Below are 11984 nucleotides of genomic sequence, written 5' to 3'. Positions count from 1 at the left end.
AAAAAAAAAAAAGAATCTCATGGGCTTTCCTGCCCAAGTGGGCTTCAAACCACAATCCTTAGATCTCAGCCTCCTGAGTAGCTAGGCATGAGCTACTGGCCCTCCTATTCCTTCTTTTTTGGGTTGGTCATAGACCTTGAACTCTGGACCTGGGCACTGTCCCTCAGCTCTTCAGCTCAAGGCTAGTGCTCTATCACTTGAGCCACTTCCAGTTTTCTGGTGGTTTATTGGAGATAAAGTCCTTGAGAGGACTTTCCTGCCTGGGCTGGCTTTGAACCACAATCCTCAGATCTCAGCCTCCTGAGTAGCTGGGATTACAGGCCTGACCACTGGTACCCGGCTTGTGTTTTCTTAACACTAAATTTGTTCAATGTACGCTTGTTTCCTAGGAATTCTTCATAATAGCAGAACTGAGGACCAGGAAGACACTGGCTTCTAGGTAGACTGGTCTATTGTATGTTCAGGCTGTAATTTTTTAGTTGGCATTGTAGTAGAATCTCTGAAATACAGAATCACATTAGAGCAAGGTGGTATTTCTTACAATTTATTCCATCAAGTAATTTAATAAGGATTTTGGAAAGAGGAGCTGAAGTCTTTACAAAGGAAGGGAGGAGAATAATGGGGAGGTATTAAACACTTAAAGAAAGAGTTTACTTGTACTAATGGCCCTTGCTTTAATGTGGTAAACTTACTTATAAATAAAAGCCAAAAAGGAAAAACAAGCTGTGTTCAGTAGGTGTACTGTTTGTTCTTTGTCTTGTTTTTTCTCTCTGAAGTATGGTGCTGTCTTGACGCAGGGATGTAACTGCTATGCATATTGATAGCAGCAAAGTCTTTTTCTCCCTATCTGGCCTAGTAAATAAAGCAGAAGGGATAAAAAGGGACAGGGAATTATAGAATCTGTGTGCTGTTTTTAGATTATCTTGTTCTCCTAGAACTCCTAAGTCTTGAAAACATACTGATGATGTACATTTGGTGGTCAGGGGCTGATGTGAGTACAGTAGGTTGGCATTTTTAGGGATTTTTGTCACTGGTTAAAGTAATAAAATACTTTTTTCCTTTGCACAGTCAGAATTCATCAGAGCCTTTTTGGATCTTCCCCCTCCACCTAGTAGCAAAGTCAGGCTTTGATCTTCAGTGCATTTGTAGTAGTGCAATGTAGATTGTATAGGATGTTTCCTCTGGAAACTGTGTGTGGGTGTGCCAAGGAATGGATGACAGGGAATCTGGGCTGCAAAGAAGACAGACTTATGGCATGATGGGGTTTGTGTACTACCTGAAGAACATCTCCCTAGGATGCCCTGCCCAGAGACATGGTTGTATAAAGAGAATGGTGAGAACAGGAAGGCACAGGTCAGGATAGGCCTGACTGGGACTGTAACTCTTCTACAGGACCAGGAGGCATGGTTATCAAAGATGGGCATGAGTTAAGCACAACCCCCCCCCCCAGTCCAGTAGGTTGTGGGGCTTGAACTCAGGGCCTGGGTCCTGTCCGTAAGCTTTTTCACACAAGGCTAGTATTTTACAACTTTGAGTCACAGCTCTACTCTGGTTTTCTGGTGGTTAATTGGAAATAAAAGTCTCCCTGGACGTTCCTGCCCAAGCTGGCTTCAAACTGTAATCCTCAGATCTCAGCCTCCTGAGTAGCTAGGATTATAGGCATGAGCCACTGACACCCAGTGAGTTAGATTTTTCAGGTTGTAAATACACTGATTGGGGTAACCTGTACTAAAAAAGAATTTTTTTAAAAAGATCATTAATAATTTAGTTCTATTTTTATTATTATCTTTAAGTAGTTGTACAAAGGGGTTACCATTTAAGAAAACAGTTTATAAGTACAATGCATCTTTTGTAACTTTTTTTTTTGGTAGTGGGTCTTGAACTCTGGCACTGTCCCTGCACTCTTCAGCAAAGGCGAGCGCTCTACTGCTTGAGCCACAGCACCACTTCCAGTTTTCTAGTGGCTTATTGGAGATAAGAGTCTCACTTCCCTGCTCAGGCTGGCTTTGAACTGTGATCCTCAGATGTTAGCCTCCTGAGTAGCTAGAATTACAGATGTGAGCCACCAGCACTCAGCTTAACAATTATTTCTATTAAGCAGTTGTTCAAAGGGGTTACTATTTCAACAAATCAGTTTATAAGTACAATGTTTCTTGATTGATGTCACTACTTTTATCATTCTGTCCCATCCCTCCTAACCTAACCCCTCCCCTCAAGTTTCCTAGTAAAAAATAATTTTATTAGACTGTTGCAATAGTGACCCAAGGATCAAAGAAAGCTTTGGAAGGCGGGTTTAAGAAGGACAGTGATAGCTGTAGGGCCAGGGCTGGAAAGGCTGATAACTGGCTTTTATATAACCAGCAGGAAGCTGAGAATCTAGATGATATTCTGTATGCACAGCCATGTTTGGATTTTTCCCTGGTGGCCAAGAGAGAAGATACTGGTGGCAAGCCATGGAGAAGTTCTGCCTGGGGCAGCCAAAGACAAAGGGAGAGGACTCTGGCAGCAGACAGCTTGAGCCTAGGGATGCCTTAGGCAAAATTCATATTTAAATGTAAAAGAGTACCAGGCCTACTGCAAGTGAATATATATATATATATATATATATATATATACACACACACACACAAATATATATATGGTTAAAATATTTTAGGGAGTTAGGCCTGTGGGAAACATCCTGAAATAAATATTTTAAAAGACAATTCTAAAAATATTTCTTTTCAGAAGCATTTTCTATACCACAAATTTGCATTTATAAAAATAAATCTACAGTAATGGTCACTTATAACACAGCAGAATCTCTTATAATTACTTTCGAAAAGGAAAATGAGGAAGAAGAGGGTAAGACTTTGGGCCTCAGCAGAGGGCCGAAGGTGGGAAATAGCTCCTGTCAGCTATGCCTCCTGTGATTTCAGGTATTTTCTGTATGCACATTTGAAACTCCCATGCCCCCCACCAGAGCACACAGATATATATATATATATAGATATAGATATAGATATATATTTATATATATTCATATTCCTATTTAGCCATGTTGTTCTTGAAATAGGAGTATGTAAAGAAAACATTTATAAAAGAAGGAAGTGTTTAGACTTGCTGGCTAAGGTGTTTTCCTCAGCTTGTAGAGTTGTAAGGGTTAGAACTGGAGAGATTCTCAGAGTCCTCAGCAGTGCTGACAATCATTTGGGAATGGTCACAAGGACTGAGATTTCCTGGGAAACTCACGGTGGCCTCAGCAGTGTTGGCCAGGGGGAAGCAGCACTCTAATAAACAAGAAGTGTTGGCCTTCTGAATTCACTCCCTTCTATTCTGTGAATGAGGAGCAGAGGGAGTTGCTGAAGGTGATCTTGCTACTTGTTTCAAAGCTAATTTTGAATTGAGAAGTCAGAGATCAACTCAAGACATCAGACCTATTTTTTTGTTCTTGAGGACATTCATTCCATTGTACAAAATCTTTGTTTTGCCCTTGTACATTTCTGGATCTGGTCTGGGAATCTAGGAAGGAAAACATGCTGTGTTTTACAAATGTGTACAAATAACAAACATGCCTGTTATGACCTAGACAGACTTATCACACGCATACATCAGAACAGGTGGTAAATTACAGCCATGCAGCCTGGAACGAAGTGGATTCTACTTAGTTGCTTATGAGAAATTCGGTGTTAAAATGAAAATGCTTTCCTGGCCCAGGTGCAGTGTAATTGCTCTACTTCTCATAATAAGACTTTAGAGGAAAATGCTCCTATCTCTCAGATGTTGATTCTAATCACTGTTTCTCCTTCTCTCCCATTTTTGGTGTGTTTCTTTGTTTGTCTTCACAGGAAAAAGTAGAATATGCCTTCCTGATTATTTTTACAGTCGAGACATTTTTGAAGATTATAGCGTATGGATTGTTGCTGCATCCTAATGCTTATGTCAGGAATGGATGGAATTTGCTGGATTTTGTTATAGTGATTGTAGGGTAAGTCTCTCCTGTTTGGGGGGAAGTGTTTCTCTGGAAGACAGGAATTGGAGGGGGTGCTGAAAGAAAACACAGCCTTTTAGAGAGAGCGTACCAGTTACTGCACCAGGAGTAACCAGGAATTATTTTTTGTTTTTTTTCCTTCAAGTAGCTGTACAAAGAGGTTTTAATTCAACATAAATTAATTAACTTATAAGTTATAAATTAATTTATGAGTAATTTTGCCTTCGTAGCAGTGAGATATTCTGCTGTTTAACATCTCTTGAACAGAGCTATTACTTTTTTTAATGTTACCTTTGGGAGAAACACTGGTACGTGACTATCCCACTTTAAATAACAAACCAAGCATCTGAATAATGTCACATATCTAGCATACAATGAAATAAAATGTAAAATGCAAGCAGGGTGCCAGTGGCTCACACTTATAATCCTAACTACTCAGGAGGCTGAGATCTGAGTATCACTGTTAGGGCCATACCAGGCAAACGAATCCAAGAGACTCTTATCTCCAGTTACCAGCAAAATGTCATACATGGGGGTAGAATAACAACCCTGAGTGAAAAAGCTGAGTGAGATGCCCTGAGTTCAAGCCCCAATACACACACATACACACATATACACACAATGCAGAGAGAAGCAAGTATCCTTTCAAATTTTTTCACAAGAAGAAGATAAGTTTTAGTTAAAACAGAATATTAAAGTGAAAAACAGAGGCCTGTTTTTTCCTACTCCTTCAACCTGGACATGTTGACAGCTAGAGGAAATGGAATCAGTATTAAGGAAATGCTGAGTCTTTGGATGAATACTCACAAAGGAAGATAAGATGTGTCCCTTCCCTGAGCCTTAGTTACCCTAACTGTTGTATGGGTTGCTTCTATAATCATGTTCATTTCTGCAGAGATTTTAAAATAGCCTCTCTTTCCACCTCCATGACTGTAGTCAGCTGCTTTTTGCAGTTGAGCAAATTGATTTTTCTTTAGGATTTTTTAAAATCAAGGATCCTCTGACTCTGACCTAAAGACCAATTCTACTGTGTATTGGGACAGTTGGATCAATTTGGGCCAGTCCTTTCAACCTAGGAAAGTTAAGCGTAGCCCATTGGGGGTAATTCGACTTGTGGAAGAGAAAGTTAGCTTTTTCAAAAATTACCATTGGTATCTAAAGTATCCTTGCAAGGGTAGTGTGTCTAAAATAAACAAGTGGCGCTTAGGTAAAAAGGAAGAATCTTCCTTTGTTATAACGTGTCAAGAATCAGCGAATAGGAGTTTTGCAGGCATCTTGATTCTGTAGTAATTGCTGTTCCTTTCCTGGATTTTCTGTTCAGGGAGAGAATGCAAATGCTTGGCTCCATTTCTAGTGTACCCATGCCATGATCACCTAGACTTCTTTCTGTCTGGAGATTATTTTAGATTCTTGTCCACAATAACATGAAAAGGGGGCAGGTAACCAAACAAACATGGTGGCTGCATCAAGTTTATGAGGAAGAGACAAGAATTCAGAAGGACTGAATGCCTGAAATTGAGATTTGAGAAGATTTTGTGTGTGTGTGTGTGTGTGTGTGTGTGTGTGTGTGTGTGTGTGTGTGTGTGCAGGTGTGTGCAGAGAGAGGGAGGGGAGGGAGGAAGAGAGAGGGAGAGTGGGAGTGGGGGGAGGGAGAGGATGAGTGCTCCATGGATTTGACTTAGGAGTTCTGGCTGAAGTTTAAGCTGTACTTTTGGAGGATATAATTCTATGAAGCCAGGCGAAGAACATGGTTAAGGAAAAAAGAAAAAGAGGCTGTAGAATGAGTAACCAGAGCTCAACAGAACTGAAAGATGGTTTAGTCAGAACTAACCGGAGTAAGAAGGCTCACTGAACATCCTGGACTATCCGTGGAGACCTCAGAAGGACCCTAGGACTAACCTAGCTCCAGAACACAGTTTGGCAAACTATGGCCAGTGGGTCAAGCCTTAGGCCAACTAACCTGATGCCTATCTTCATAAATAAAAGTTTATTTTGTAACATAGCCACACTCGTAAGTTTACTTGACTTAGTTGGGTTTAACCAAAATATTTACTATCTGGCCCTTTACTGAAAAAGTTTGCCAACAACCCCTGCTTTATGGTAAAGGCTTCCTGAAATGTTGCTAACAAAATTTGGGAAGAAACCTGAAAAAGTGTACACTGTGCAAGTAACTACCTGCCAAAGTAAAATTCAGCACTCTTCAAAGAAAGCTAACCAAGCCTAAATACTTAAAAAATAACATTAAAATGTCTAGTATGCAATCAAATAATAATGAACAATGAAGTAATATATCCTAGAAGGAGGAGATTCTGTCTGTAGAGTCAGACCCCAAAGAGATAGAGATGATGGAGTTAACAGAAAAGGGCTTAATGAGAGTTTAAAACATCTGTTATAAATATATTTTTATATATGGAAGGACAATATAAAAGAATAAGAACTGAAAAGCATATCTGAAAGGAATAATGCCCTGGTTTGCCTAGGAGCATATTAGATACTAGCAAAGAAAAAAATCAGGAATCTGGAAGATACGCTAGCAATAAAATGTAGAAGAATAATTAAGAAAAAAATGGATACCTCATTTGGCTTTAGGTAATTACCAATTGGTCTAACATACATATATTTGGAGTCTCCGAAGGAGAAAAGGACAGGGAGAGATACAAGAAAAACCTTTGAAGAAATGGCACCAGATTTTCCAAATCAGATGAAAAAATATAAACTCACAAAGTAAAAATGTTCAACAAAGCCTGAGTAAAATAAATTGAAGAAAGCCATGTCAAGGCACATCAAGATTGTAATGAAAAAGTTAAAACCAAAGATAAACAGATCTTAAACAGGAAAAGACATCGTAGACTTCTTCACAGTGATACAAGGCAAGAGACAATAGATGGGTGTTTTTAATACTGAGGGAAATTCAACCTCAAACTCTTATTTTGGAGAATAACTCCCAAGATTGATGTCAAAATGAAAACTTTTTTAGAGAAACAAAAGCTGAGAATTCATGACTGAAAAGTTCTGAACTTCAGGAAATGTTAAAGACACTGAAGAAAAGTGGCAGCAGATAGAAATTTGGATCTTACACAAGAGTTAAAAACATGGGTAAATGTAAAGGCTCTTTTCCTCATCTTGAGATCTCTTTAAAAGTAATTGATTATTTAAAATAGAAGTAATAATCATAGATTGTGGGCCCTTCTACCATCCACAGTACGAACAGCACGAAAGTTAGGGAAATAATTACACGTACTTGAGATAGGGGAAATGTGCACTGTACAGATACCTGACTAGGGAATTTCTCCTTGGCATATAGAAAGAATTCTTACAGTTTAACAGCAAGAAAACAGCCCATTATATCAATGGGCAAAAGATTTGGAAAACTATTTTTTTTAATGGCCAGCAAGTCCCTGAAAAGATGCTGAATGTCTTAGTTAGAGGAATGCCAATCAAAACCACAATGACAGGATTATGTGCCCACTAAATGTGAAAATACGCACAATATCAAATGTCCACCAACGTGTGGAGAATTTCCATAGATCACATCTGGAAATGGAAAGTGATATCATCACTGTAGAAAGAGTTTCCCATTTCTGCCCACCACTGGTGGCTCATACCTGTAATCCTAGCTACTCCGGAGGTTGAAATGTAAGGATTTCAGTTCAAAGCCAACCAAAAAGACAGGACTGGAGCTGTGATTCAAGTGGTAGAGTGCCAGCCTTGAGCAAAAAATCTAAAGGTCAGTGCCCAGGCCCTGAGTTCAAGCCCCATTACTGGCACACATACAAAAAAGTTTTCCCATTTCTTATAGTGTTAAACACACTAAGTGATCATACCAGTTTTCTTTTAGGTATTGATCCAAGTTAAAGGAAAACGTGTCTACAGAAAGACATTCTTTGTAATAGAAGAAAACACTAAAAATAATTCAAATATGACAGTTAAAAGACAAACTAGGTAAATGTATGTAACTTAATGTTATTCAACAATGAAAAGAATAAATTTAACAACTTCAATGAGTAAAAGTAGACAAGTAAAAGAAGATAATCAAAAAAGAGAATATGGTATCTGAGTCTATTTATATAGGTTCTAGAAACGAAAACTCCTTACATAGAAAATAGCCAGTCAGCGGCTGGATGCCTAAGATTGGACCTGGAGGAAAGACTGCAGTGAAACATGAGAGAACTCAAGAGACTGGAAATATTCTGTCTGAAACCTTACATTTGTTACTTTAACCCATATATTTGTCAAAATGTACCTTATTTTGCACTTAAGTAGGTTCATTATTTTACATTTACACATAATATATAATGTCACACACATTACATATTATAAACAGCAATAAAGTTGGTTTTAAAAGTAAAAATAATCTTAAGTAATTTAAAATGAACTGGATTCAGCCTCTTTTTACCATTAAGTATGAAAAAATTAGAACATCAAGTTACTCTTTTATCTAAAATATGCACTAAATTATAGTCAAAGCAAGAGCGGAGTTAAAAAAATGAAATCTTCATTTGATTTGGATTCCCACTCTCTAAAGTTTCCAACTATAGTCTGTATCTCAATCCAATGGATTTTCAACTCCAGGTCCACAGTGACCTATTACTTTGTCAAGGCTCCCACTAACGGACATTAAGACAGTAATGGATATTTAAAAAATATTAACTCTTAATAATGTAGCCACAAGAGGACCCAGGGGACTGAAACCACTCCTTGAATGAAAAGTTTGATCTGAGTCAACTTTAATCTTTCTCTTCTGATCTTTCAATAGAGACATTTCCAGCATTCCAGCTCATTACTTACGCTTTTGTTAAGAACTTGGTGTCCTTATTGTGGTGCTCCTGACCTTTGTCAATGTGGGAAGTTCTTTGCCTTTCTCTTCTTCTTTTGGGGCTCTTCATAGCAATCTAGGCTCTAATGTTAAGCTTTGTCTCCTCTCTGTCTCTCACTCTCTCTGTTTCTTTTTCTCTTCCTCTCCCACTATCCTTCCCCCCCCCCCCCAAGTGATGATGCAAGGATAGAATTATAGGCTATGGGAATGGAAAGGACAGGACTCTGAGTCCCTTAATTCAGTTTCTTCACTTTAAAGAGTAGGAAACAGAGGTCTCAAGAAGGAGAGGAACTTCTCTAAGGTCTCAGAGCTCTTAAGAATGGAACCAGCTCTGGACCCATCCAGACCCATGCCGTCTGGGAACCATAGCCAGCTTCTCCCTGACTCGGATTCTTTGGTAACAGGAGAGAGACATTATTCACCTGTTTTTAAGGACATTGTTGGAGAATGGGGAATGAAAGGCCCTTCAAGTACACATTGCCAAACACTGGTATTTGAAAGCCATCTTAAGTCACCACCTGTGTAAATTACTTTCCTAACCCTTGGGGATGAAAATTCCTGTGGCTTCCACATTTTGGAAAAGCTTGAAGTTTTCCTTCTTTCTTTTGGTTTATTTGTGTGAAGCCATAAACTTGTTTTGGAGGAGAGACTTTTAACATTAGCCTTGCTACAAAGGTTTACAATAATTTAAAATGCTATGCTAATGATAGCCTATCATAAATTTGATCTGTTTCCCAAGTACTAAGGAGAGAGCTAACATCAGAAGCTTTGAAAAGGTAGAAACCTGGCTTGTTTTTCCTCTTGGGTTCATGCTAATTGCTGTACTGTTATTAAAACAAAGAACTGGTCTATAAATGCCCCAGAATAACATGGCTGTGCCGAATCAGAACTGCAATCAGACCACCCTGTGTTTTATAGGCTTAGTGTCTTGGTGATCCAGAGGCCTGCCAGTGGGGGCAGAATTTCTGCTTTGGCTGCTAATTAAACTTTAGAACCTTTTCTTTGTTGCTGGGCCAGTCACTTCCACAATCTGATTGGCCAGAGTTGATGCTATTTGCAGTGGGCAAATTTATACTTATTCTGAAAAACGAGCAACAATTCCAAAGAATAAATATTTATTTGAAAGAGCAAAAGTAACTGTCAAATGAACAGATTGCCTGAAAATAGCTTTATCCAGAAAAAGTTCTGAAAGTTGGAAAACACTTAACCATGGCTGCCAGATACAATATTATTCACATTTCAGGAGAGAAAATGATGATATTAATACCTTCCCCTAGGTAACTGCTTTTAGCCTTTGCATACCACAGCTTGTTAGCATCTGTGATTTACATCATTCCCCAAATAGCCTTATGAGGCTGCAGGTGAGGGGTATGCGTGTCAGAGACTGTACTGGAAGTGATATAACACATTAAGATGTGAGAATTTCAAGTCATTCATTGATGTATTCATCAAAAAATTGAAGCTGGGCATAGTGTTTCGCACTTGTAATCCTAGCTACTTGGGAGGTGGAGATCGGAAAGATTATACTTAGAAGTTTGCTTGGGTGAAAAGGTAGCAAGATTCAACATAAAGGCCAAGCATGCTTGCACATATATGATATACACCTATTGTTTCAGTTATACTGTAGAAACAGGTAGGCAAATGGATATTTGAGGCTGGCCTGGGCAAAAAGCATGAGACTTTTATGTGAAAAATAACTTAAACCCAAGGCACTAGGGGCATGACTCAAGTGATAAAGCATCTACCTAGCAAATGCAAGATCTTGAATTCAGACCAAATACCACAAAAGCAAAACCAAATTTCAAGCACTTCATATGTAGCAGAAACTAGACATTAGGCTAGAATGGACTAAATGAACAAAGACTAAAACATCCTGTCTATAGAAGCTACATTCCAAGGGGGGCAATGAGACATGGATTCTAATGTTAGTTCTGCCACTTATGTGGGCTCAGCAGATTCCTTATTCCCACTGAATTTAAATGGACTTGATAATTCCTGAAGCACAATTTTGTAAGGATCATTGTTTGGGAAGTGCTTAGTGCATAGTGAGTGCTCTGGAGAGGTAACACCAAGGTCATTGTTGTCATTCAGTCCCCACTTCTGCCAGGGTTGACCTTGCTCCTGCTTGCTCCATGGGCATAGGAGCAGTTAAGATAAGTTCCTGTTCCAGCTGGGTGCCCTCTAATCTTAGCTACTTTGGGAGGCTAAGAACAGGTAGATCATGGTTGGAGGCCAGTTCGGGAAGAAAAGTTTGTGAGACACCTTTCTCAAGCTATAGCTATGTGTTTTGTCATCCTAGGTATGTGGGAAGTTGAGATCAAGAAGACTGTGTTTCTAGCCCAGCCCCAGTCAGAAACCTCTGAGACTCAGTCTCAACAGAAGAAGTTGGGCATGTTGGTACATGACTGTGTTCTGAACTATGGGAAATAAAAAATAGGATTGTGGTCCAAGCAAGTGTCTGGGAAGGAAGTGAAACCATAGCTTAAACAAATGAACAACCCCCTCCAAGAATAACAAAACAACAAAACAAAACTTAATCATGGCAAAAAAAGGGGGGGCTTTCAGTGGTAGAGTGGCTCTCTGCCTAGCAAGTGTAAGGCCCTGAGTTTAAACCCCATGTACCACCAGGAAAAAAAAGAAAAAAGTAAAAATTAGTCTGTGTCCTAAGAGCTAGTGATAGAGGGGTTAGGTTTGGATTTTGTAGCCCTAAGTTCTTGACTTTACTTTGCCTTACTGTTATTTAGGAGGCAGCCACTCAGAATTAGCCCTTGTTTAAAAATAACTATTTTATCATCCTGTTTTGCTTCCCTGGGTGACAGACTCCTAACATTTCTCTCTCTCCTCCTTCTTCTTTCAGATTGTTTAGTGTAATTTTGGAACAATTAACCAAAGAAACAGAAGGCGGAAACCACTCCAGTGGCAAATCAGGAGGCTTTGATGTCAAAGCGCTCCGTGCCTTTCGAGTGTTACGACCACTTCGACTAGTATCAGGAGTGCCCAGTAAGCCCTTTGTGTTTCCTACAGGCAGGGATGCACTAATCTTTTTCTTCTGGGTGGGTCTCAGGATTGAGAAACAGTGCTCTGAGGTGAGTTACCCACTAAGGGGCCAGCCAGTGGGCTATGTAGGCCTTCATAGTTCACAAGACGTGTTTGCTTCACTGTCATTTTGGGTGTCTGTGACAGTTCTGAAAGGAGGAC

General features: G+C 39.3%; 1 protein-coding gene across 5 annotated transcripts in view; it reads left to right on the top strand.

Moving 5' to 3' along the window:
• Cacna1d (calcium channel, voltage-dependent, L type, alpha 1D subunit) overlaps positions 1-11984 on the top strand; it is a 506855-nt gene that overhangs the window by 310786 nt on the left and 184085 nt on the right. For all 5 annotated transcript variants that reach the window (XM_013030746.1, XM_013030744.1, XM_013030745.1 and 2 more), the window contains exons 4-5: positions 3828-3967; positions 11644-11786. In XM_013030746.1, coding sequence (XP_012886200.1) covers positions 3828-3967; positions 11644-11786 — 283 coding nt within the window. The remainder of the gene's footprint in view (positions 1-3827; positions 3968-11643; positions 11787-11984) is intronic.

The sequence above is a fragment of the Dipodomys ordii genome, unplaced genomic scaffold (genome assembly GCF_000151885.1).
Source record: "Dipodomys ordii isolate 6190 unplaced genomic scaffold, Dord_2.0 Scaffold132, whole genome shotgun sequence".
In the NCBI taxonomy this organism is placed as follows: Eukaryota; Metazoa; Chordata; class Mammalia; order Rodentia; family Heteromyidae; genus Dipodomys; species Dipodomys ordii.
The sequence above is the reverse complement of the archived record's forward strand: the minus strand, read 5'-3'. Positions and strand labels throughout refer to the sequence as shown.